Source organism: Trichechus manatus, unplaced genomic scaffold, assembly GCF_000243295.1.
Source record: "Trichechus manatus latirostris isolate Lorelei unplaced genomic scaffold, TriManLat1.0 scaffold00039, whole genome shotgun sequence".
In the NCBI taxonomy this organism is placed as follows: domain Eukaryota; kingdom Metazoa; phylum Chordata; class Mammalia; order Sirenia; family Trichechidae; genus Trichechus; species Trichechus manatus.
The window spans coordinates 7,872,942-7,899,819 of record NW_004443975.1 but is presented as its reverse complement, the minus strand read 5'-3'; the positions used below and the strand labels follow the sequence as shown (position 1 = coordinate 7,899,819).

At 36.5% G+C, this 26,878-nt stretch overlaps 1 protein-coding gene across 1 annotated transcript in view; it reads left to right on the top strand.

The window, feature by feature from the left end:
- The window catches only part of SMYD3 (SET and MYND domain containing 3), an 816,669-nt gene that overhangs the window by 144,388 nt on the left and 645,403 nt on the right, over positions 1-26,878 (top strand). The window contains exon 2 of the mRNA XM_004375869.2: positions 11,506-11,569. Coding sequence (XP_004375926.1) covers positions 11,506-11,569 — 64 coding nt within the window. The remainder of the gene's footprint in view (positions 1-11,505; positions 11,570-26,878) is intronic.

Below are 26,878 nucleotides of genomic sequence, written 5' to 3'. Positions count from 1 at the left end.
AAAAAAAAAAAAAAAAAGAACGACAAAAAAAATGCCCTCAGGGATCCGTCTACACGTTTGTGGAATCTGAAGGGGAGTTCCTTGCCACGCAGCTCCGCCTGGCCAGAAACGGCTCCCAACTCAAGAAAACTAAAAGAAAAGAAACAAACAATTCGAAACAAACAAACGAAGAAAAGCCCCGGGATCCCAGCAGCACGGTAACCCAGACCAGGAAGCAGCTCCACACTCAATTGGAGCTCCGCAACCCCTGAGGAAGAAGCAAAGATGGCGCACGGAGCCAGGCACTTGAGAAAAATGAGGGGGAGGTGGCGAGAGGCAAGCAAGAAATCAAAAGAATCAGGAAAAAGAAAAAAAAAAGCAACACCAGCAGCCCACAAATGGCACTTAGAGAGCCAGCTAGTGCGGGCTTGTGTTTCTGGACAAAAGACTGTGTCCACGGGAAGCAGAGGAGGCCAAGTGTGGGTGAAGAAGGGTAGAGAGTGGGAAATTGTATATCAGAAATTACCGGAGCTCTGCAGCCCCTCAGGAAGAAGCAAAGATGGCACATGGAGCCAGGCACTCGAGGGGGAGGTGGCGAGAGGCAAGCGAGAAATCAAAAGAAGCAGAAAAAAAAAAAGCAACACTAGCAGCCAACAAATGGCATCCAGAGAACCGCCCGCTTGGGTGTGTGGAATCCAAGCAGCCGGCACTTCCTGGTTAAGAGACCGTGGCCGTGGGAAGCAGAGGAGGCCAGCCGGGGCAAAGGGGGTGGGGGGTGAGAGAGTGCACACCGCAAATTACTGATTGTTTTGTCTCCCGCTGGGTGCTCCGTGTGGCTGCTTTCTCGTACCCCCGTTTGCTGGTCTCCGATAGGAGTCGAAGATGGTGGATCCGCGCTGTGTTAGCTGGTAGGGGACCTCTGCATGAATCTCTCCTCGCTGTCTGTTCTCTGTCAGTTTTCTCACTCCATTGGTGCTTGGCTGAGTTCTTTATTTCTTCATTTGATGTTTTAGGGTTTCAGAATTGTTGTATTCTCTGTTCGGCTTAGTTTTTCAGATCTTTGCTGTGGAGGGACGGCGTGGTGCTTCTGCCTAGAGCGCCATTTTTTCCAGACCGTAGTACATAATTTTTAAAAAACCATTTGAGTAATGACATTTCAAAAATTGTTTTCTTGCTCGTTTTCTCTAGGGGAAAATAGATGTTATAATTCATTGTGATTGGGAGTCTTTAGTCAGGGTTGATCAATTATGAATTTCCATCTTCTGAGAATTACTGTAAATGAGATATAAACTGAGAGATTACTTTTTAGTGAAATGGGTTACTTTACCTGAAAAGAGTTAATTATCTTTTCTCTCCTGTGTTGAAAGACTTCATTAGCAGCCCAATGTCGGGGTGGGTGGGGGGAGGAGAGTTTGCTACATTAAGATTTTTTCAGCCTTTCCTATCATCTAAGTAGAAAAATACAAGTATTTACTGCCACTGTATTAGATCTGATTTTTTTTTTTTCCTTGTGAGATAAGAAAAAAATCTATAAAATTTTTCCGTTTATGTGGGTAGGAGTGTTGACTTTCTAGAACTTTTAAAACTCATGTTGGCTAACTGTTTTTCCAGTAACACTGGTTTCATTGTTGATGTGTTCATATTTGGTTGCTTTCAGGCTAAGAAATAATTATCATTTGATTATACCCATGAATATTTATTTCAGTAAATAACTGCTTCCTGTATTGTTACCGTACTTTAGGTCCAGTTATTTTTTCAGAGACAAATGTATGAAGGATCCGAAAATAACTGGGAGGAATATTCCAAAGTTTTATGAACATTCAAGGGTTTATAATATTTGGAATTACTAAAATGTCTAATATTTAATAATGTATTTTTACCCAGCACTGATATATTTCAAATAATATCTGAAAACTTCTTTTGAGAGTTTACCATTAAAAAAAATCTCTTAAAGGAAGTATTTAAAGAAGATAATAAAGTGATTATAATTCAGTATGAATTGCGCCTCAACATAAAACAGAAATCCTTATAAGTGGATTAGTAAGCAACATAATGATAAACAGAGAAAATATTGAAGTTGTCAAGGATTTCATTTTGCTTGGATCCACAGTCAACACTCATGGAAGTAGCAGTCAAGAAATATACGATGTATTGCATTGGGGAAATCTGCTGCAAAAGACTGCTTTAAAGTGTTAAAAAGAAAAGATGTAACTTTGAGGACTAAGGTTCTCCTGACCCAAGGCATGGTATTTTCAGTTGCCTAATATGCATGCAAAAGCTGGACAATGAATAAGGAAGACCAGAGAAGAATTGACACCTTTGAATTATGGTATTGGCGAAGAATATTGAATATACCATGGACTGCCAGAAGAACAAACAGATCTGTCTTGGAACTACAGCCAGAATGCGCTTTTGAAACAGGGATGGCAGGACTTTGTATCACATACTTGAACATGTTATCAGGAGGGATCAATCCCTGAAGAAAGGCATCATGCTTGGTAAAGTAGAGGGTCAGCGAAAAAGAGGAAGACCCTCAATGAGATGGACTGACACAGTGACTGCAACAGTGGTCTCAGCATAGCAACGATTGTGAGAATGGCACACGACCAGGCAGTGTTTCATTCTGTTGTACATGGGGTCGCTATGAGTTGGAACTGACTTGATGGCACTTAACAACAACAAAGGTGTCCCTGGGTGGTGCACAGGGTTAATGCACTTGGCTGTTAACCGAAAGATCTAACATTTAATTCCATGTCTCCTAAATCCTATTAGTTTAAGGTTTCTTTACTTTGGTATTCAGTTGTTAGAGTCATCTTTCTTTGTAAGCTTAAAAGCATCATTTTGTTCTCCAGAAAGGAGGATCAATTATTTGAGATTTCATTGTTGCTTACTCCAAGAGGACTTGGGACAGTTAATAATTAAAAATGAAATAATACTTATAAAATGGAAGTAAAATAATTATAAAATAAAAGAACAAATATTTAAAGGAAGCAGAAGGAGTAGATGTTTCCAGGTCTCTGAAATGAGCAGATGACTACAGTTGAATAGTGAACTTCACTCTTGGTTCTAGCAGCTAAAGCTAAAATAGAAGCAAGATGTTGATAAATTTTTGTTTTCTAACTAGAGGAAGCATGACAGATAATATTTCCTGGAACTGAACTCAAGGAGAACATCTTCTTGCCATTTTTAAGGCTTAGACCATAGTATATTGATGAGAATATTGGTAAAATACTCTTATACCCTGTTTGAAATTTTGCCAGGGACACTTTTATTTTAATGTATATGCTGTGTGATATTTGTACTAGCAGTGCTTAACGTACTTAAAGGATATCTGATTTCAATCTTTGAACAAAATCAGGTTTTTTTGTCTTTCTCATTTTTAATTATTTTTTATTTCAAGAAGATGACTCAGGGAAAATGAATACATCTCTTAGAGTTATATAGAGTTGTGTGACTAGACTAGGCTGAAGCGATTTCCTAGTTAGAAACTAAGATGTCGGTAGAACAAATTCCTCTGCACCTATTCATTTTGGTCACAGCTTTCTTCATTCTCGTTGTGTGTGCTCTGCCTGAAAAACAAGCCAAGTGTACTTTAGTATTTAGTACTAACTCTAGTTACCAATTTTCAGTTATTAGCTGTTAGAATAACCTGTAGCACACAGTGTACAATTTCATAGAGAAATGTGTTGTTAATATAATGGAGGAAGTTTAAGTCTGTTATGTTGTAAAATGTTAATTTTCCCTTTGCCTTGAATAGACATTCCTTGCATAAAGCAAACAGAATGTTAGGAGTTGTAATTGCCTTTTAATATTACGGGAGATGTAACAGTCTGCTCTAATTCTAATTTCCACAGATGAAACCTTCAAAAAAGATTTTTTTTTTTTACTACTTCAAAGGTAGAGATTCTTGAATCACACAACTTTGAAGTTAATCATCTGATCAAATTAAAAATATTAATACAAACTTCAGTGAATACAGACTGAACAGTGAAACACCCATGACGCTAGTCAAAATTTCAAATTAGAGCCAAGTATTATGGGTACATGGGGTTTCAGAAAGTGGCACCAGTACATAGGCTGTGTGCCTGCGTTGAAATGGCCAGATTTGTGGGGGATATGGATTTTGCTTCTTTTAGAGGTACACAAAACACTTTTCAAATATGGCATAAAAGTAGAGCACTTTGGAAGTATACTCAGTAGCCTCATTTTCAGCTCTGTGCTAGATGCTTTGCTTGGCATTGTGTTAGCAGACACTTTATATAGATATCTCATATAGTCCACACAACAATTTTATGAGTACCGTATTTTTCACAAATAACATGCCCACATAAATAATGCACCCACACATGTAACACACATAGCACGCCTAAGAAGATAACCTGTAAAGGGATTATGCGGTTGGGAAAAACATATAACGTGCATTATTTGCATAAGATATGGTAGCCACTTATTCCCATTTTACAGTTGAGAGGAAATTGATGCCAAGAGAGTTTACAAGGTTACACTGCTAGTAAGGAGTGGGGCTTAGACTGTGGATTTTGAACTCTAAAATGCTAAAAAATTTTCCCTTCTAAGTATGGGGACTTAGTCTGTGCCACTTCTTAAAACATGCTCTTGTACTGTAACTAGTTCTGCAGTGGAAAGTACTGATCTGTCCTCCTTGATTGTTAGTTCCTAGGAGTAGTGGCTGTATTACCCTTTCCTAAGTAATTCACCTGGTTGTTACACAGTCATGTCAACATGGGGGCCAATCACGGAACGCTTATTGAATTATCAAATGGAGTTTGTGTTCATCAAGTAGCACAGTCTTCACAGGGGCTATAGCTTTAATGTAGGAGACTGAGGACAATCAAAAGGGAAATACCCAACTAGGTGGTCTTCTTTCCTGACTGTAACTGTTGCTGTGCTTTCCCCTAGGTGGTAAACTTGATTTGCATTGCTTGTGTTTCTCCCAGGGAAGTTATGGTGCCAGTGAATTATAAGTTCATTCCCTGGAATACTAACTGTGAAAAGTTTTTGTTTTGTACTTGAATTGTTAGAAACGTGAAATAAAAAATGATAGGGAATATGGAAAAATGAAACCAATTCTGTTTTCCTAGGTTATGAACCTCAATTATTTTGACCACATCTACTGCTTTGTATTAAAAACCATTTGATAGTTAGGTAAATAGTAGGTGTGAATTTCTTTTAATTTAAAAAAAGGGCTCAAACCAACATAATTACCATCGCCAAACAAAAATGGAAGATCCCTTTTCTGTATTATGGATATTTATGCCAAAGGGAGATCTCTGTTTTGGCGTTTCTCATGTATTTTATTTGGTTAGAATAAAAGTAATTGCTATGCATGCTTTTATTTGGGATAATCCCTTTTCATAGGTAGAATTTCATTTGCTTCAGAAAATTCCATGGGGAAACAGGCAAGTACTTGGTTACATGGCATTAACATTTCTAATGAGTCAGGATTCTTCTATTTCAAAGATATTTACAAACTTAAAACACACGTAAGGAAAGATTATTTCTGTGGTCCCTTTGTTTTAAAAATCATGTTTAGACTTCAGTCACTTAGTTATTTTGAATTTATCTATTTAAAAAGATTCATTCATCTCCATGGGATTTATGTTTAAGAACTTGCCTGTCATGGCATTCAGTATTCCTCATGAGCATTTTTTCCTACAGAGCACCTTAGTCTCAGTTGTGTGAAAACATTCTCATGAGTTTTCTACTCAGAGAATATTCCTTAAAACTTGTGTTAAGGCTTAGAGTACTAGATCAGACATCCCATCAGCCATGACTCTATCTTTAGCATCTCTAGGTGGTGCAGACTTTTCCTAATGTACTCGGGTCTGTTTCTCCGCTTAGATTTCTTCCTGAAGGTCACAGAGATCAGCCACAAACTAAATTTCTGTCCTCAAAATATTTGCTGTGTGAAAGACCGCTGTGCAGGGATCTTGAGCTTCAAATGGAGGGTTGCAAAGATACACACTGAGCTCTAGGGTTACTTCTGATGGCACGAGGCCATGCTCCGCCTGTATGAATGTAAATCAGAGGGCTGGAGGGCCAGCAGGGCTGCCCTGTGCTGTTGGAGCCTTTGCCTGGGCCCAGATCCTCAACAGTGAGCCAGTTACTTTCCATTGTGAAGGTGGCTGCTGAAGGAGACATTCACCTGCTTAAGTACACTGAGAGACTTCTAGGGGAGCAAGACACATTACTGGGAAAGCGCCCTGGATAATAAGTATATTATCTATGCATGTGCTGTAGATGCCTTTTTTTTTCCCCTCCATAAAAATAATAGAATGTATTCTGCAAGTGCCAAGGCTAGGGAAAATTGGGAATCACTAGGATTTCTTCATCTTCTATATTTATTCCAGGAAACTTCTTTCCTTCTGCCTGACAACTATCCCTATTGTTTTAGGGCACGCTTTTCTAAGCTGTAGCATATTTTTTGCTCTGACACCCAAGAAGAACAGAGAGATGGTCCTTTAAATAGCACTCCATAGTTGGGATTTGAGGGACCTGATTAATCCCCTTTGCTTTTTGTTTTCTTAGAATGACTCCCCCCAAAGCTCATATCTGATTTTTTAATTTGTATACTGGAAGGACAATTAATTTTGCTCAGTTTTTTGTATCCTTTCCACATTTTACTTGCTTAGACTGTTGGAGAAACTAATTATGGCCCAGTGTTTATTTGGAAGAGAGGACTTGTTATGCCTTATGAAGCACTGTATCTGGGACACTGAGCACCTAAGATTTTTCTGTATTTGACACACTGTTCTGTAGCATATCAGAGTTTGTATGAACAAGTAATAGGGAATTCCTTTTGCTTTTTTTTTCTTTTTGGGCGTGAGCTCAAGAATTCTATTTATTTTGGTATAAAATAATTACAGTATCTTCTCTTATTTGGAGAGAAAATATTTACTTCTATGTGGAGGAAAAAAAGGTAAGAGTTTACTCAATTTTCTGCTACTTATATATTTCTAACTTATTACTTTAGATTGCTTTTCATTCAGAAGCCCCAGTTCTGAATGGACTTTTGAGGTAATTATTTTGGCAGCAGGATATTTCGGCGATAGGTGAAAATTGTATATTCAGCACTTCTCTACTGCTGTGAGAGTACCATGCTTATACCTTTATGTATAACTTCTATCATCTTTTCAAACTTAGCTTATATTTGTTGGTTGCACAGGAGAAACAGAACCAAATAATTTTGGAAATGCAAGGAAACTTATCATATTCATTCTCCTTTGCAGTGCTGGAATTTCCTTTACAACGGTCTAGCAAATGTTCCTACCAGCTCTGCTTGAACACTTCCTATGACTGGGAACTCCATGGTCCTCAAGGCACTTCATTTGATTTTGACCAGTTGCTGTTACCAGAAAAATCCTGATGCTTAGACACAGTTTACCCCTCTCTAACTTCCATTCAGTATTTCTTGTTTCAATCTCTGCTTCTTATTGGTTACTGTTGAGTCAGTTCTTACTCATGGTGACCTCGGGTGTTACAGAGTGGAACTGCTCCATAGGATTTTCTTGGCTATAATCTTAACAGTAGCACATGGCTAGGCTTTTTCTTCCGCAGTACCACTGGGTGGATTTGAACCGCCCACCTTTAGGTTAGTAGTTGAGTATAAACTGTTAAAAACAGAGTTAATCAGCAGTAAAAAATTGAAAAAAGCACATCTTAATCTCTGGAGCTACCCCACCCCCCAGCAAGTGGTGCTTTTTTTCGATAGAACTGCTAATTAATTCTGTTTTTAATTTGTCATGAACATTTCTCATTGCTTTTTTGTCTTTGAATGTTGGCTGCTTCTTTCAATTTGAAACCATGTGCTCCTTTTTTTAAGAGAAAAGGGAATGTTTTCATGAACTCCCTGGTGGCTATGTTTCTCCCACTTCCTGTCCTCTCTCACTGTTGCCCAAGGATTTCTTTACAAGGGAACCTTACCCAAAAAAGAAAAGCAGCAACTCTTCAAATCTCAGTGGTGGGTCTACTCGAGTACACACAGCTTCTCTTTTGGATTCAATTGTGACCTTATTTGTGAAAGTTGAGAACTTAATTTGTTAAGTTGTTTGGTATATAAAAATAACCCAAATGTTTACATAACTTACATTAAGGAATTTGTATCATACATCAAGTGACAAGTAAATTATTCAGGTACTTTGAGTCATCTTGCTTTTTACTTTGCTGAAATTCTATGTTAAAACTCATTAAAGCTGCTGGTTGGTAGCTATGGAATGGAGATGGAGAACCAAGTGCTGATAATTGCTAGCGTGTTCATCACTGGTCTTATACATCTTGATTCTGCTCCTATTTTTTTTTTAGTTGAGAACACTTTGTATTGTTGGAGATCTTTAGTCGCAAGCAACAGAAACAGCCTCTGGATAATTTACAAAAGAAAAAGGGAGATGAAGGACAATCTGAGCAGCTGGGCTTGAGGAAGGCAGGATTCAGGGAAGCCCCAGTAATCTCATTTGTCCAAGGGCTGCCACATGAAGAACCCTCTCCCAGTTTTAGCTGCAGTTCTTAGATTGGCTTGGCACACTTTCCACTGTGTATCTTTTGGCAGTTTGAGGCTCTTTTGTTCCCAGGTACACTGGAAGCCTAGTTGCCTTCTTTGTTTCTTCCCACAAAAATACTGATTTCATATACGTCTTTAAAATAACCCAGAACCAAACCTATTGCCATTGAGTTGATTCCGACTCATAGCGACACTATAGGACAGAGTAGAATTACCCCATAGCGGTTCCAAGACTGTAATCTTTACGGAAGCAGACTGCCACATCAGCTGGTGGGTTCAAACTGCTAACCTTTTGGTTAGTAGCCGAGCGCTTAACCGCTGTGCCATGAGATCCCTATACAGGTCTTAGTGCTATTAATGTTTTTCTGCCTATTCATAGTTTGGGGTTGTTGTATATGTGTTCCAAGGATGGGGAGTGGTAGTTAGGTTTTGCTGTTCTACTTGCTCTGTCTTTTTATGGGGAGAGTCACCAAGATTAAAAAGAACTATATCCTTGCTATCATTTTCCCAGAATTCTCTCTTGTTTTTTTAAAATCACTGCTGAACCTCGAGTTAAAAAAAAAACAACACAAAAAAAAGCAAACCTGTTGTTGACTTACAGCGATCCTATAGGACAGAGTAGAACTGCCCCATAGAGTTTCTAAGGAGCACCTGGTGGATTAGACCTGCCGACCTTTAGGTTAGCAGCCATAGTTCTTAACCACTATGCCACTAGGGTTTGTGTTCCCTGTTATTCCTAATATTATTTACATGTGTACTGTTTCTCTTTTTTTTTAAAATCTTGTAAGAAGTTTGTTGAATTTTTTTTAACCTTTTGACTTTGTTTATCCTCTTGTATCTTTGTTCTCTATTTCATTAGTTTTGCCTTATTGTCGTAAATTCCTACCTTATGCTTTCTTTGTTTTTTTTTAAATTATTTTTAAATTTAAATTCTTGATTTGCATGCTTAGCTCATTTATAGCCAGTCTTCTTTTAACATAAACATTTAGCTTTATCTCATAAGTTTTGATACATTTTTTCATTATTCAGCCTTAATGTATTTTCTAATTTCCATTATAGTTCTTTCTTGATCCTTGAATTGCATAGAAGTATTGATGTTTTTAAATTCCCATAATATGAGATTTACTTGGTTTGTTTTTGTTATTGATTTCTAATTTAATTCCTTTCTGATTGAAGAAAATAATCTTGATTCTTACAGGATTTTTGAGATTTGCTTTGTGGCCTAGTATGTGGACATGTTTTGCAAATGCCCACTTGGTACTTGAAGAGAATGTGAGGTTACACATTTACATAACAGGTGCAGGGTCTATGTATTGCATGAGATCAAGCACATTATAACACTATTTAATCCTTGTCTATTTGATCTATCAACTCCTGAGAGGGAGTTTATAATATCTTTTCATACTGATAGCTAACATTTATATGGTAATTATATTGCAGGCATTTTTTGAGGGCTTACATGTATTAACTTACTGTGTATTTGTCATTTTTCCTTATAGATCTGTTACTTATGCTTTATATATTTTGAGGCTATGTTACTAGGTGTATAACACCTGGTCATTAGAGTCTTTTATCATTATATGTTAACCTTCTTTATCTCTAATAACTATTTTTAACCCTAAAGTTCCTTTGGAGCCCTGGTGGTGTAGTGGTTTAGAGCTCGGCTGCTAACCAAAAGGTCAGCAGTTCCTTGGAAACCCTATGGATCAGTTCTCAGTCCTATAGGGCTGCTATGAGTTGGAAGTGACTGGATGGCACCTAACAACAACAACAACAACAGAAGTTTCTTTTTTTTCTGATATTGGTATAGTTACACAGGTGTTTTGTTTTTTTGCTTGTTAATATTTGCCTAGAATATCTTTTTCATACCACCTTTATATGTCCTTTTGTTTGAATTGTGTCTTATAAATAGCCTGTGGGTACATTTTATTTTATCCAAGAGTGGTACTATAGTAGTATTTTAAGAGCAAGAATTTTAGGGCCAAATTGCTTAGGTTTGGTTTGTTGCCTGGGGTTTTGCTATCTGGCCGCTAGAGTTCTGTACTTGAGGGTGGGAGGTGATTTGACTTTGCTTTATTTAGACTTTTTAACCCGTGCCTATGTTTTATGCTCCATATAACACACCAGCTCTCCCAGGTACGTGGTGTATTCAAGTTCTGATAGTCTGTGGGATTCCATTCATATCCTTTCACTATCACCTGCCACCTGAACTATATGGTATGCTTCCTTAGTTAGTGCTATTCCATCTACTTTTTATCTCCTAAAAATATATTTAAGTATCTCTGAAGTGGACATAATAAGACTGCTTAGTTTATAGGACTATTTGAGGTTTGCTGTGAGTTATTAGATGTAAAGAACTTTGAACAGTGCCTGGCACATCAGAAATGCTTAGGCTTGTTTTGCCTTTAATGTTAAATTGACTTTGAGTGCTCTTAGTCCCCTTGAAAGTGTCCACATTCCTATATGATGTTTGTCACTGTTAGTTTCACCATTACATTTATAGTTCATGTTTTTCTTTCTGTTGTTGTTGTTACTCAGGTGATATGGAGTAAAAACTTCTGAACGTCTTAATTCACCATGTCTAAAATAATAATAGAATTTAGTAGAATTTAGAAGTTATTTCCCAGAAGGAGTATTTTTTTAATAATTAAACTATATGATAATTTAAAACATAAAATTTTTATATTTGAAGAGTGTAGAATTCTTTCAACTAGTTGATGGGCTGGATTCTGAATTACATATGGAGAAATTAACATTTCTGTGGAATGAAATTTTTTTGTCTAAATGGGAATCTCTATTTTAATTAGGTTTATGTTAGAACATTAGCTATTATGTAAATGTCTCACGTGATGGTGAAAGGATATTCATCAATGTGAAACTCTGAATTTTAGAGGACTGTACATACGGAGTAAGCAGAGCATATTGGCATCCAAATGTTGATTTATGCTTTTTCTCTTCCATTATATATGATTCTCACTCATTTCCTAAGGTGGAATTTATTTTTTTATCAGGAAGGAAAAGCTGCTACGATGTTCTCAATGCCGAGTTGCCAAATACTGTGGTGCCAAGTGTCAGGTAAGACTGTTCAGCTATATAGAGATGAAACCTTCAAATTCTCTAGTCTTAAATTTGTCCTACATTATTCCTGTTAGCCTCTTTCTATTTCTTTAAAATCTTTGATTTATTTTCACTTGTTATTTTCCCTTTAGTTAAAAAATGAACATATTGAGCTATCAGGACCACTCAAGCGAATCCCACTTTTTCGTCACCAGTTGTATTGTACTCGTCCAAAGAGGCTGAGATCATCCACCTCTGATGCCAGATGTGTGGTGGATAATAAATTCCACTCCACGTGCCAAGTGTGTCCTATGGAAACCTCTGCTTCCTTTCCCTGGGCAGTTCAGACCCCAGCTGCTCTACGTAGCGCTTCTGTCTCTCATCGTCTTCCACCAGGGGCTAGGTCAGTGGGTACTGTCCCTTTCTCTGTTTTTTAGGTCTGGTAATCCCTTGGAAATACTCACAAGCTCCAAGGAAAGACCTATCTTTAATCTAGTCGAAAAAAGGATACAAACAACATAGGGGGAGGTCTGGGAGAGATCTGGGTACAAAGCTTCCATGTTCCCAGGGGACTTGCTTACTCTCCTGAGAGCAGATGTTCACTCTGTCCACCCAGAAAGCTCCACTGAGCCTCTGTCTTCCAAGGCCTTTATCGGCCTCACCATGTGGCCATGATATATTACATTATGCCTCCTGAGGCTTAGTCAGTGAGGGCCCCCAGGTGGTCCCTCTTGGTCTAGTCATCCCCCACTCTTTGGCCTCAGGTGTGATCTAGCTCTCGGGAACCAGGATCAAAGGCCAAATTGTGTACTTCAGGGGCTTCCATACCTTGCATAAATGTACATACTAAAATAATAATAATCATTTTAAATATATATATATGTACACACACACAAAATCTGGAATAAGTAAATGTCTCCTCTCTGTCTTCTAGTCCCCTGACCTAAATTCCATTTTTCAGAGAGAATCACTGTTAAGCTTCTTGAGTGACTTTGCAGCATTTTCTTGTGCAAATACATACATGTAGCTATATCCTTTATTTATAAAACAGATGTAGGTTATTCTGGCACAAAGTCTTGTATACTTTGATTTTTCTTTAATAATATCTAGAGAAACTTTCTGTATTTTCCCATATATTTCCATATATCACATAATTCCTTCATAATTGTAATTTCTCCATTTGTAAATGCTTAAATTGTTTCCAAGTTTTGATACTGCCAACAATGAACCAAGCATCCTTTTGTGCACATTTTTGCACACTCCTTCAAATTAATTGTAGGGTAAATTCTCCCTACTGGTACGAATTAGTGAAAGGATATCTACATTTTTATTTTTAAAGACAATGCCAGATTACCTTCCAAGAGTTTGAGTTAGTTTATACCTAACAACACTCTGTGAGAGTAACTTCTTTAACATCTTTGAAATTCCTTAAAGGAGGTATAATTAACATTAACATGACCTTTTCTTCTAACCTTATGATTAATCATTTAATAAGAAATGTAATTATGTTCTAATGAATTGCCTCATATTAAAAAATCTAGTTGGAGGTTTCGTGTCTCTGCCATTTTTCCTCTCCCCCTTCCCCCGCATCCTTTTTGTTTCTTATTTTGGTGTGTGTGTGTATGTGTGTGCACATGCTCGGATATGTGCATGCAAAGTTCCTCTTTCTTTTAAATCTAGACCAGGCTTATCTGAGGGATTTTCTGCCATCCGACTTTGTCCTTTGAAAGTAATCTCCAGACTACAAATAGAGGGATCTTAAAGGAGAAGAAACCAAAGTCAGGAGCCCCAGATCCTAGTGCTAATTCTACCATTAGGTAGTTAAATCATCCTGCGAAAAGCACTTAAACTCTCTAGGACTCAATTTCCTAATCTGTGCTAATAATAATAACTAATATTTATTAGGCATCTACTAAGCACTGCTTTATTCCATTTAATCTTTAAAAGAATCCTGTGAAGATTAGGTACCATTATTATACTCATTTTACTAATAAGGAAACTGAGCTACAGAGAGGAACCTGCTGAAGTTCCTATTAGCTAATAAGCACTGGAGTTTGGGAAATGAACGCAGGTAGTCGGACTCTAAGGAGCCTGGGTGGCACTAACCTCTAAAGGTTGGTGGTTCGAACCCACCCAGTGGCTCCACGGAAGAAAAGTCCGGCAAACTGCTTCTGTAAAGATTACAGCAAAAAAAACCCTGTGGAGCAGTTCTACTCTGGGGCCGGCTCAGCAGCAGCTAACAACAACAAGAAGTCAGACTCCAAACTTCTAACTTCTCTTCTAACCCTAAACTGTACTCTTGCTCGGACATTCTGATTAGGTCTCTTTTCTAATTATTTATTGTTGTCTTCTTTTTCATTTTTTTAAAATAAGGATGGACTCTGTCCTCAAGGAACAAACAACAAAAAATTAAAAGATAGAAAGTTACTAATAACACTTCCCTAAGAAAAATAGAGAATGTTAAAAATAATTATTTTGACCTCATTTTATAAACTAAAAATTCTGTCAAAGTTAGAAGGATTCCAGATTTATGTAGGATCATTAATAACAACAATAACAAAAAGCAAAAACAAAACAAACCCGTACTTTTCCTACAGGATGGATTCCAGAAAGTTTGTGGTGATGTTTTAGCTATTCTTGTGAAACTGAGCTACGTGACTCAAAAGACTTGAAATTAAGAAGACTACATGTGGAACTGTATTAGAATTACATGCCTTGTGACACAATCTTTTAGATGAACTTCCTTTCTAGTCTGAATGACCTAAACATTTACTTTTGTTTGTAAAAAGTAAATAAAAACTTTTAATTTTTTTTTTTTTAATATTTTATTGTACTTCAGGTGAAGGCTTACAGAACAGATAGTTTCTCATGTAACAGTAGCACACATACTGTTTTATGACATTGGTTAACAACCCCACAACATTTTAACCCTCTAAATTCTCAACTTTTTTTTTTTTTTTGGTGAAAATACACATAGCCAAAGATATGCCATTTCAAAAATTTTTTTACATACACATTTAAGTGACATTGACTACGCTCTTCTAATTGTGCTGTCATTCTCACTTAAGATGAAGGCTTACCAGACAAAATAGTCTCCCATTTAACAGTTACTACAAATGTTGCCCTGTGACAATGGTTAACAATCTCACAACACATCAACAATATCCTTACTCTACTTTGTGTTCCCTATCATCGGCTTCCTACTCGCCTTCTGCCTTCTGGGCCTTGTCACTAGACTCCTGTACCTCGTTACTCTCATGGTTTTACTGGGCTGTCCACTCCCAGGCTGAACAGTGAACCTCGAAGGTAACAAAACTTTTAATTTTTACGAATTATCTTTTTCCTCCCAATGCTGCTGCTTCCTTTTGTATACACTGAAAGGAAAAAAACAAAACAAAACATTATCTCATTAGAATGAGTAGAGGAGTTTGGCGGATGAGTACGTCATTTTAATTCATTATAGTGTGTGTACATTTACTACATATATTAGCTATTTACTGCAGCATCAATAACAATGTCATCTTCAAATATACTCTGGAAGGTAATAGGAGAATAGCTAGTAAGATTAAAGATATACTATATAACACCAACTAGTGCGTGTGTGTGAGTGTGTGTATGGTGTGTGTAGAGGTGGGCTGGGAGTCAAAGACCGCCCAGAATGTATGCATTTAAACCACTCTGTTTAGCTCAACCTTAAGGTATAGCGTTAAACATTGTAATTATTGTGGATTCTTACAAAGCAGCACCAAATTAAACTGACAAACTGAACTATGAACAGGAGGCAGAAGTACTCGGAATGAAATTGATATAAGATATGAATTTGTAGCATAAAATTTATAACGTGTAGCCCGGGGGATATAATTTTGATTCACTAGCTTAGCATTTGATGTGAGGGGCTATCACATCAACTGAGTTGTCTGAGAAAGGCTACAGGGGTTTTACAGAGTGTAGTGTCCCATGTGCCCATAAGGACTGTATCAGTGCCATCGGTTTTCACGGTTCGTTTTTAAACATAAGCAATAGAAGAATTCATTTTCATTATAAAAATTAACACAGTATAGAATCATGTGGAGTAAAAAGTGAAATTCTTTCTCCAGCTTCTTTGTACACCTACTTCCATTTTCCTGAAATAATCCCGGATGTCCATTTGTTAGTGAAGGATACATACCATCTTACTCTGTGATTTATATATAGTATACACATATGCGTATATATTTACTGCTGTGTACAGTACGGGTTCTGATACTCACTGAAATGTTTCAGCCATCAGTGGCTTTTTATTTCTCTGTCTGTACCTTCTTATGAAGTGTCATATAGTGTAATAGAGGGGTTATGTATGAAAGCTACTTGCATTTCTTTATTGGCACAATCAGAGCATAACAGTTGATGCTAAGATCAAAGAGAAGAAGCTGAGTTTTCTCATGAAAAACATCCTCAAAATAATAATTTAAAAAAAGGTTGCAGTATCAATAGCAAGTAAATCAATTTGAATCAAATTCACCAAGTAAAATTTTACTTCTGCTGGATTTAATTTAATTCATAATATGTGCATTTCTGATTGAACTAATTGCTGAGCAAAATAAGCAGCTGGGCACTGCATCAAATTGCAGTTTATATACTTTACGGATTAGCAGAAAGAGGCTCTATTTTATTTTGATAATTATAGATCTTTTAAAAATGTAGATCATATTTTTGTGTTTACATTTTATACTTAAGTTGTAGAATAATTTGATTCATTTTTGATGGGTAGAAAATTAATCCCACATTAGTAAGCCCTTAACAGGGTGATTTAATAAGTTAATTTCTGGAATATTGTACCCAAAGTAGTGATAAGGAAGGAAGCCAAGCACTTTTTTTATTTCATAAAAAGCTCTGTGCCAGGCTTCAGACATACCAAATAGGGCATGTGCCAAATGTTCTGCAGAGAAGTCTGCTTTGTGTCCAACTGTGAACATAAAAGGGAATACTGTATAAAGGTAAACATTATTTGATCACATTTAAGTTTTTGATACTAACAAAGGTCTGGGGCCCTGACATTTCTCACTTTACATTGGCCTGGTGAATCATCTCATCCACTCCCATGACTTCAAGCAGCATCTTACACATGAATGATTCTCCAGACTTTGTTTCCAGCTTCCTACTTTCTCATCAGCACCAGACCCATAGGTACAGCCACTTACTGGGCACCTTCACTTGGCTGTTGCACAGGTGTCTCAAATGCCGCATGTCTAAACCTCACCACATTATCTTCCTCCAGACCTGCTTCTCATGTTTCAAGTGTAGTGAATAACTTCAGCAACCACCCAGCTGCCCAAGTCACTGGGGTATCATCTGTGATTCCTGTTCTCTCTTGGCCTACATCAGTTAATCATCATGTCCTGCTGATTTTACCACTTGAATATCTTGGTTCGCTTCTCTCTAGCTTCTGAACCATGATGATATTTGTTACCATGATGACTTTATTAGATTATTAATTTGCACTCTTTGCTATCACTCTTGCCAGCTTCTGGATCATTCTAGAATGCAAGCATGATCTGTCACTATTATGGGTTGAATTCCCTACCCCCACCCCACCCCAGAATATGTGTTGTAAATCCTAACCCCTATACCTGTGGTTATAATCCCATTTGGGAATGGGTTTTCTTTGTTATGTTAGTGAGGCAGGATTAGTGTAGGGTGTGTCTTAAATTGATTTCTTGAGATATGAAAAGAACAGATTAAGCAAGCAAGCAAGCAAGCAAGTGGAGATGGGGGAACACAGATGCCATGCTACATGAGATCTCCAAGGAACCAAGAAGCAGAAGCTGAAAACAGACAAGGACCTTCCTTCCTCCAGAGCCAACAGAGAGAGAAAGCCTTCCCCTAAAGCCAGCACCCTGAATTTGGACTTCTAGCCTCCTAAACAGTCAGAAAATAAATTTCTGCCTGTTAAAGCCACTCATTTGTGATATTTCTGTTATAGCAGCACTAGGTAATTTAGACAGTCAGTCACTTTCTTAAAATCCTTTCTTGGCCCTCTTTGTCCTCAGGATGAAATTCAAACTCTCTGACTTTGCCGTATTTTCACTTCTGGGCCTTTGGCTGATTAGTCCTTGGGTTGGCCCCCTTTAACTACTGAACTCCTGTTTACTCTTTAGGATTCAGATTCAGTGTTACTTCCTCTGTCCCTAAACTTCTAAGACTAGTTGTGTCCCTTCCTTTATCGTACAGAAATTTAATTATTTTAATTATAGGTTTACTTGTTTGTTTCTGCAGTTAGAGGGTCACTGTGCAGTGTTCACTGCTGAATTGCAAGATGTAGCATAATCTGTTGAGTGAATGAATGAGTGAATTCGTTAGTGATACCTGTTGGCTTGACTTGTAAATTACTAAAAAAAAATGACAGTTATTAGTAAATAATATGCCTATAGTAATATTTCTTGACTCATCAGTGCAGGGATTATCTATTGACTTCCTATTCTGATGGATAAGAGAATTTAACTCACCTTCACCAACATCCCTCCCTCCCCCTCTCCCTCTTCTTGTGTATTTATATCAGAATCCTCCATTCGTTCACAGCTCATTAAACAGATATTTATTGAACACCTACTAGCCAGGCTCTTTTCTAAGTTTTGGGGGTTGAGGTGGTGGGTGGTTAGCAGTGAACAAGCAAACAAAAAGTCCTGGCTTTCATAAAGTTTATATCATGGAGTGGGAAGACAGATAATAATTAATGCTTTTGATTATAGGATTGAAAGTGATTGGGGTGAACATGGGCTTACCCTTGAATGGGTGATTAGAAAAGGGCTTCCTGTGAAGATCTAAGTGACCAAATAAAATAAAATAAAATAAAAGCAAGAATGATATGGTGTATTTAAAGGGGGACAAAAAGGCCAGTATGGTATAGTAGACTAGAGTGAGTAACAAGGAGAATTGTAGGATACAAGGTTAAAGAGATAGGAGGGACCTGGTTATGAGGCTCTTATATGCTATGGTTAAAAATTTACATTTTGTTCTGTGTGTGATGGGTTCTTACTGTATGTGGTTCTAAGCATGATCTGACTTAGGTTTTAGAAGGATCTACCTGTCTGCTGGGGAATTGGGTTACAGGTGAGCAAGAATAGAGGCTGAGAAGCCAGTTACGAGGTTATTACACTAGTCTGGTTGAGCTGTAATGGTGGCTAGGACTAGGGTAGTTGCAGTAAAGATAGGGTTGGTCAGAATTGGGGTATCTTTTGAAGGAAGAACTGGCTATACTTGCCCATTGATTAATTATTTCAAGATTTTGTTGAGTACCCAGTATGTGCTAGGCACTGATATAGTCAGGAACTCTGGATGGCTTAGATTAGACTGGTAGCAGTAGAGGTGGTGAGAAATGATTGCATTTGAGATACTTTGAAGATGTATCTGAAAGAATTACCAATAGATTAGATGTAAGAGGTGATGCAAAAAGAATAAAGATGACTTTTAAGTTTGTGGCCTGAACAACTTTGGATGATTGGTGGTGCCATTTAGTGAGTTAAACAAATCTGGGGGAAGAGCAGATTCAAAGAGAAGAATTCTAATTTACAAATTTTGAGTTTGTTCCTATTAAACATACACATGATGATGTTGAATAAACAACTGGATGTACTTGTGTAGAGTTTAGGAGAGGCTGGAACTGGAGATATAAACGTAAGTGGATTGAATGTGGGGTGGGGAGAAAAAGAAGAATCAAGAGTGACTGGTTTTGGGTTTTAGGACTTACTGACATGGGAAACTGACATAAGAGACCCAGTTTTAGGTGTGAAAAACTTTGGCCATGTTAGATTTGACATGACTATTATACATCCATCAGACTCAATTCCTCTTCAAGTGTCTATAAGTTTAAACAGTATGTAAGCCTCCATCTTTGTTTTATCAGTTATAGAGATTATCTCTTGATTCCCTACTTTGTAGGGTGAAGATATTACTATTTTCACTCATTCCATCTCTTATCACTCTATTTCCCATAATGTGTTAGCTGTACTTTTATATTGTCAGGGTTGATGCCACTTACATTCTGTTCTGTAACACAAAATTAAGTCCTGTTTATTAGAAAAGAAGTTCATAATCAGTAAACAGCCATAATAAGTGATTTTTTAAATATTGAACTATAAATGTGTAGAGTAAGATTCAGTAGTCCCATTCAAAAGTCCTAAAAATTGATAAGTTGATTGAAATTTTTATTTATGTCAAAATGTGCAATTAAAATACATTGGAAGTCCATAAAGGTGAATGATTCGTTTTGCCCTGCCAGCTAAAATATATCACTTAAGCCATTCCATTTTGATATGGTAGCTTAGTAGATCAGGGATTGGCAAACTTTTTCTGTAAAGGTCCAAATAAATATTTTAGGTTTTGTGGACCATAAGGTTTCTGTCAAAACTACTCAACTCTGTCATCATAGCATGAAACAAATGAGTATAAATGAATAAGCATGGCTTTGTACCAATAAATGTTTACAAAAATAGGTGGCAGGTTGGATTTGACCCGTGGGCCATAGTTTGCCAAACCCTGCTCTAGATAATGATTGACTTACTTTGGGGGACTAATGCTGTTGTCTCATATTATATGGTTCCTCAGTTAACCAGGAGGCTGTTACCGCATTTTCCTAAGAAGTAATAGTTTATTCTTGTTTGTTTTTTTCTGTCAACTTCATGCCCTATGACCATTATCCTCCATCACTTTTTTTTTTTTTTTTAATTTGGCCTTATCTGTCTGATTTGATTAAGGCTAGTGGGAAGGTGCTCTTGTTCTACATTTGATACAGCATTCAGTAAGCTTTTTTTTTTTTTTTATTTTAATATTTTATTGTACTTCAGGTTCAGTAAGCTTTCTAAGTGATAAGTCTTATGTATATCACTGAACCTCTAGCGTGCTCTAAGGAGATTTTATGCAAAATTTTAATCAATACCTGTCAGTCAGCTGTAGCTGTTAGACAACCTACTTAGTTTTCTAGTTTTCTTTTCCCAGATTCCAGCTTTTCAGATCTGCATATATCTGAAAACTTGTAATTTAATATTGGGCTACATTTGGGTCATACAGAAGATGTAGTATTCACTTGCTATCAAGCAGTTTGGAAGTGAATGGAAAACTGCCGGATCTCTTTTCTTTTCTGCAAATTGTTTAGCAACTCAACTATCCTAAGTTTTGCCCATAGGAAGCCTCTCTAGATGATTGTTTGTGAGTACAGTAAGTCATGAACATGTAGGAAAAAATTATTTTGACAATATTTCACATAGAAGATGTTCAATTAATGATGGTTATTAGGCACACATGAAATTGTTGAATAAGCTGGCTTAAAATAATTCATTTTCTTTTCTACATATTGTAACCCAGGTTCTTCATCCAAATGACTACAAATCTGAGGAAAATACTGTTCTAAGTTTTCAGTGCTATGTAGACTTTACTTGGGTAGGTTTCAAGCCTATTTTGACGTAATATATTTGTTAAGAGTGGATATCTCAGACCTATATAATTTTATCATTGAAAGGCTGCCTTAGAGAGCCTTGAATCCAGTCTTCTTGCAGAATAAATGTCTGGCGAACCCAGGCAATGAATTAGACGTGTTTCACCCAAACCGGGCTCAGTATACTGTGACCCTTACCATGCTCCAATCTAAAATAATAATTAGCTTCCATAAAATGAATATCTATCCCAACCCAAATGCAATGTTTAAATCCAATGTTTAATAGTATTTAAATAGATTATTGAACTATAGTGACTTTATGTTCAAGGAGGAGAGACAAATATTGCAATAATAGTGTTAATAGTACAAAAGCTATTTAAGAAAGAGGAAAAAAATTGAATTTCTCTTTTCTGTTGAAATACCTCGTAGTGTGCTTCTTTTATAATCAGCAATCAAGACCTCTTAGACTGGTCAAAGAAGAAATTCTTAGGGAGTTTGCTGTCCTTAATTTCAAATCTTCAGTGATGAAGACATAGTAAATTATATCTCCTAAATGGTACTGGTTTTAGAATAAATCATCAGATATATATTGAACACCTGTGACATGCAAGGTGCACCTAACTGGTAGTACATTCATTTAAGAAAACCAGACATAAAAAGCTAAATTGATAAATTACTGAATGAGCCTTTGAATTACAAAAGATTTCATCATTATTGCAAAAGGATTCATTGAAGTGTTTTTTAACATTTAAAAATGCATTTACACTGTTTTGAGTTCAACCAGATTTTCAAAAATAAAAATATTAAAAATCATACATGCCTATTAGTAATTTTTTGCTTCTTCTTTCTTACAAAAATGCTTCTCCCAGAATCAGTTACTAGAGATAAGATAATTGTTTGTTTTTATTTATAAATATAATAACTTGCTCTGTGTAGAAAATTCAAACAGTAATGAAAAGCGTAAGAAAGAAGACAAAAAATAGCATTTTCTCTGGAAAAGCTGGAAAAAATTACCAATTTTTTAGTATTTAAAACAAATGTATGCACGTATGTAATTCAAGTTTTTTAGGCTGAATTATAAACATTATTTCTGTGCCAACAATATGTACATTAAAATTTTAATGTTTATTACCAATCTGACATGGAGAGAGATAGGAGCAACTTACAGTTTTACCAAGAAGGCTAGAGAGTGCCTGTTTCCCTCAATCAGTTGCCATGGTGTCAACTCTATTTTGACACAGTTGGGGTTGTGATTATACCAGTAGATACCTCTAAATATTGTTGCTAAGCTAATGGGATACCTGTGTTATCTTGTTTCTGTTAACATTTCTTTAAGCACTGGTGTGGTTTACACTTTTTGTTTATTCGTTTTTTTCTTTCTTTTTTTTAATTTTCATATAGATAACCAATTGTCTCAGTATAATTTATTTTCAACTTTTTGAAAATTGATAGGTTTTACTATTAAACAAAAAAATACAATTTTGATATTATTATTGTAAATGAGAAAAAAAACCTATAGCCTTTTTTATTAACAGTGGGAAAACTACAATTAATAGACAGGCACCATGCCTTTAAAAATAGGGATTCATTAGGAAAAGATTATGACATATATATTGTATGTCTCCTAAATTTTTTATTATTTTTTTTTTTTAGGCATGAATTTCTATTCTTATCCTTCATGTTTCTCATTTTGTTTTTGTATTGGAATAGTCATCCTTTTCCATTATTTGTAGGACTTCTTTGTAAATTGGAGACATTTAACACTGTGTAAATACATGTTTTAGATTTTTTTTTTTTAATCTAAAACATGTATTTATCTTTCAACCTTGTTTATGGTGTTGTTTCCTTCCCCCTCATATACAAAAGTTACTTATTTTTTAATGTAATTTATTATATACATCTTTTTCTATATGGTTTCTGGGCTTTATGTCCTGCTTAGAAACATTTCTCCAGCTTCAACATTATAAAATGTCCCTTTGTATAGGGTGATAGTTCAATGATAATTACGGAGTAATATTTTGTTGTTTTATCTATCTAATATATATAATGACCTTCTTTGTAATTTAGTCTAGCCCAGTGATTTTTCAGCCTTAGCTACATATGGACTCCCCTGCAGTGATTAAAAAACAATTCATCTGATCCTAGCTTATAGGCACTGTCAGAATGTCAGGAGTGAGGCCCAGGCTATATATTTAAAAATATGTATTTATGTATGTGTGTGGTATGTGTAGCTATTTTGGATGGTTCTGTTGTTGTTAGTTCCTGTTGAGTCAGCTCTGACTCATAGCAACCCCATGTTTAATAGAACGAAACATTGCCCAGTTCTGTGCCATCTTTATGATTGTTGGTAAGTTTAGTCCGTTGTTGTGGCCGTTCTGTCAGTCCATCTCACTGAGGGTTTCCCTTGCCTCTGCTGGCCCTCCGCTTTATCAAACATGATGTCCTTCTCTAGTGATCAGTTCCCCATGATGATAGCTTCAAAGTAAGCAAGTTGAAGTCTCAGACAATATTCTGTGATCCATAGGGTTTGCATTGGCTAATTTTTGGAAGTAGATCACAAGGCTTTTCTTCTTAAGTCTGTCTTAATGTGGAAGCTCTGCTGTAACCTGTCCACCATGGGTGACCCTGCTAGTATTTGAAATATTGGTGGCATAGCTTCAAGCATCATAGCAACATGCAAGCAACCACAGTATAAGAAACTGGCGAACAGGTGGTAGAGGAGTGTTCTAGATCCGGGGTTTTCAGCATTCTCAGACCCAGCTCCACCTTTTTGCAAAAGATATTTCCGTTGCTCTCTCTCCTAGTAGTCTTGAAATGAAATTCATAGGTAATAACAATCTACATATTTTCAAAATATCAATATAATATCCTAACTAGAATATAAAGGAGAGAAAATTAAATTAATTTACAGTCATAAACATGTATTTTAGTATGCAAATACTTAGGCATGACTAGGCTAAAGGACATAAGTAATTATATAAGTGCACCTGTGCATAGAGTCACTGTAAGAAGGAAAGCTACAAATGCAGATCAGAAGATGTGTTGTATTGGTAACTGGAATACCGTAAGTGGTGTAGCTTTCAGTGATATGATTTTATGAACATTGAATGACTTTAGGTAAAGTTCTTAAAATACACTCTTCACTTGATTGACTTAGAAAATTTAGTACTATTAATACTGTGCAAAACAAAAACATATAAAACACAAGACTTTGTTTTAATATGTAAAAAGTTTAATTCTAGACTTAGATAATTATAACCACCTTCATGGAATGTTCGATAGGACAAGTCAAGTGGAGCGTGGAACAGTTCTTCATTGTATGGAACTGCCCTAAAACAGGATATCGGGTGTCCCTGCCCACTAAATGCCAATGGTATCCCCAAGGATTGTGACAAAAACAGCTCACAAATTTCCCAGACAATCCACAAGATTGGTATTACCCCTATTGAGAATCACTGGTTTAGTTAGTGTGTGTTCTGAATCATTATCCATACTGTAAAACATACACAAACTTACAGATTCTGAAGATGTTTTTTCAGTAATGCAGGTACTGACTCATGTAATTGTGTCATAGACGATTTCATTTCCCTCTTACTCCAGTCTAAAACTCTTGTCTCTCTTGGCCTTTCTTTTTTAACATAATATTTTAATTTCCTATTAAAATAATTTTTTATTGTTTAAAAAAAATTTCCTATTAAAAATAATTTCATATGGCCTATTGGTATAATTTCCCATGCCAATTTACTCTTTTTTTTTTTTAAAAAAAAATTTGTTGTTGTTCCTGAGAATATACATAGCAAAACATAACACCGATTCAATCTTTTCTACATGTACAATTCAGTGACATTGATTACATTCTTCAAGTTGTACAACCATTTGCACCCTCCCTTTCTGAGTTGTTCCTCCTCCGTTAACAAAAACTCACTGCCCCCTAAGTTTCCTATCTTTTGAATTGCTCTTGTCACTTTGATTCCATATACTGTCTTTTTACGCAGATAATGCACATCTTCTACGGGTTTGCCAACCACGCTCTCCCTGCCCCTGTGAGATATGTTCATAAGCGCTGCTGTGCCAGCTTTTTTTACGTGTTACTGTAAAAAAAATTAGCATAGCATGCTTACAAAAATACCTTGTGGAGGATGGGTGTGTTTGGCAAACAAATGTAGAAAGTGCTTGTTATTTGCACTTGTTATAAAAATACGGAAGATCTTAAACGAGCATAATGCTCAAGACACATTTTTTATTAGTTAAGTTAGGCTATTGTTTGGTTTTAAAAAGACTTCAGGAAATACTTTTGGTTTAAAATTTAAAGATTATCTCAGGGCAATAGTTCAGGGATCATCCAGCTTCCATGGCTCCAGAAAGTCTGGAGTCCAAAATTCTGTTCTACATTTTCCCCCTTTTGATCAGGATTCAGCTATAGAGTCTTGATCAAAATGTTCATTAGGGGTAACTGGGCACTATCCGGTTCTTCTGGTCTCATGGCCAAGGAGGTAGTTGTTCATGGAGGCAGTTAGTCACACATTCCATTAGCCTCCTCCTGTTCCTAACTCTCCTTCCTCTGTTGCTCCAGGTAAATAGAGACAAATTGTTGTGCCTTGGATGACTGCTTGCAAGCTTTTAAGACCCCAGGCATTATGCAGTGACCTGGGAAGTAGAACAGAAGCCCGAAACACGTTATCAGGCCTGATTAATTAGGATGTCTCATGAACCCATGACCCTAAACTTCAAACCATGGAACCAATTCCCATAAGGATTTGGTTGTGCTTAAGCAGCCTTAGCAACTGCTCTGTTTTTTTTTTTTTTTGGTCATTGTTGTAAATGTATCTATCATACAGCTTTTGCCAGTTCAGCCTTTTACAGGTACACAGTTTATTGACAGCAATTACAATAATTGGCTGTGCAACCCTACCCTTAATCAATGTGATTTTTTCATCACTGTTAACCCCCCTTTTCCCCTCCTTCCTGCCCTTGTTCAGTTTACTTTTATTGTACATCATTGAGAGGAGTCTTGGTGGCACAGTGGTTAAAGCACTCAGCCGCTAACTAAAAGGTCAGCAGTTTGAACCCACCAACCACTCTGCAGGGGAAAGATGTGGCAGTTTGCTCTTGTAAAGATTTACAGCCTTGGAAGCCTTACGGGGCAGTTCTGTACTGCCTTATGGGGCACTATGAGTCAGAATCGACTCAACAGCAATAGGTGGGTACATCATTGTTAATTTTCAGCTGTGAGAGCAGAAAACATTGCAAGCAAAATCTTAAGTACATCCTGTATTTGCAGTAATGGAAAAAAGAGGTAAGAGTAAATCAAGGAGGTTGTATTTTAAAACTGGTAGATAACATAAGACTAATGTGCCATCAAGGTCTAGACCAAGTTTAAAGTTTGTTGAGCGAAGATAATGTCTGATATTTTTGTACGATTGAGAGATTTTATTTGGTAGTGAATTTGTTTGCTTAACTCACTTTCATTCAAAGTAATGAGATGAAACATAAAATAAATTATATAGGTGTATCTGAGTCAATGTCGGCCAGTGTTTATCAACCTATACTTCCCAAATGATAGCACTGACAGTCACGGAAAACTCTGGGTTAAATAATTTATGAAAGTTTCTTTATTGCAACGCTTTTTAGAACTTTTAGTAAGCTAAAAATATTTTGAATCTCTAAGAAGGGTCTACGTGACATACTATGGAACCTTATTTTTTTTAGGAATTTTATACCATGTTGGTAATTGCTAGTATAAGACTAACCCCCTGAACAATAGAAATACTTTCTGAGTTCCATTTTAATATTACGCCTTTCAGTGAGTACTGACGTTATAAGTAGCCACTCATATGCATTTGTTGTAAATTATTGTCGAAGACATTGTCCGGTATGTTTATTAGCATTCCCAGAATAAATTTCTTCCATATTTTAAT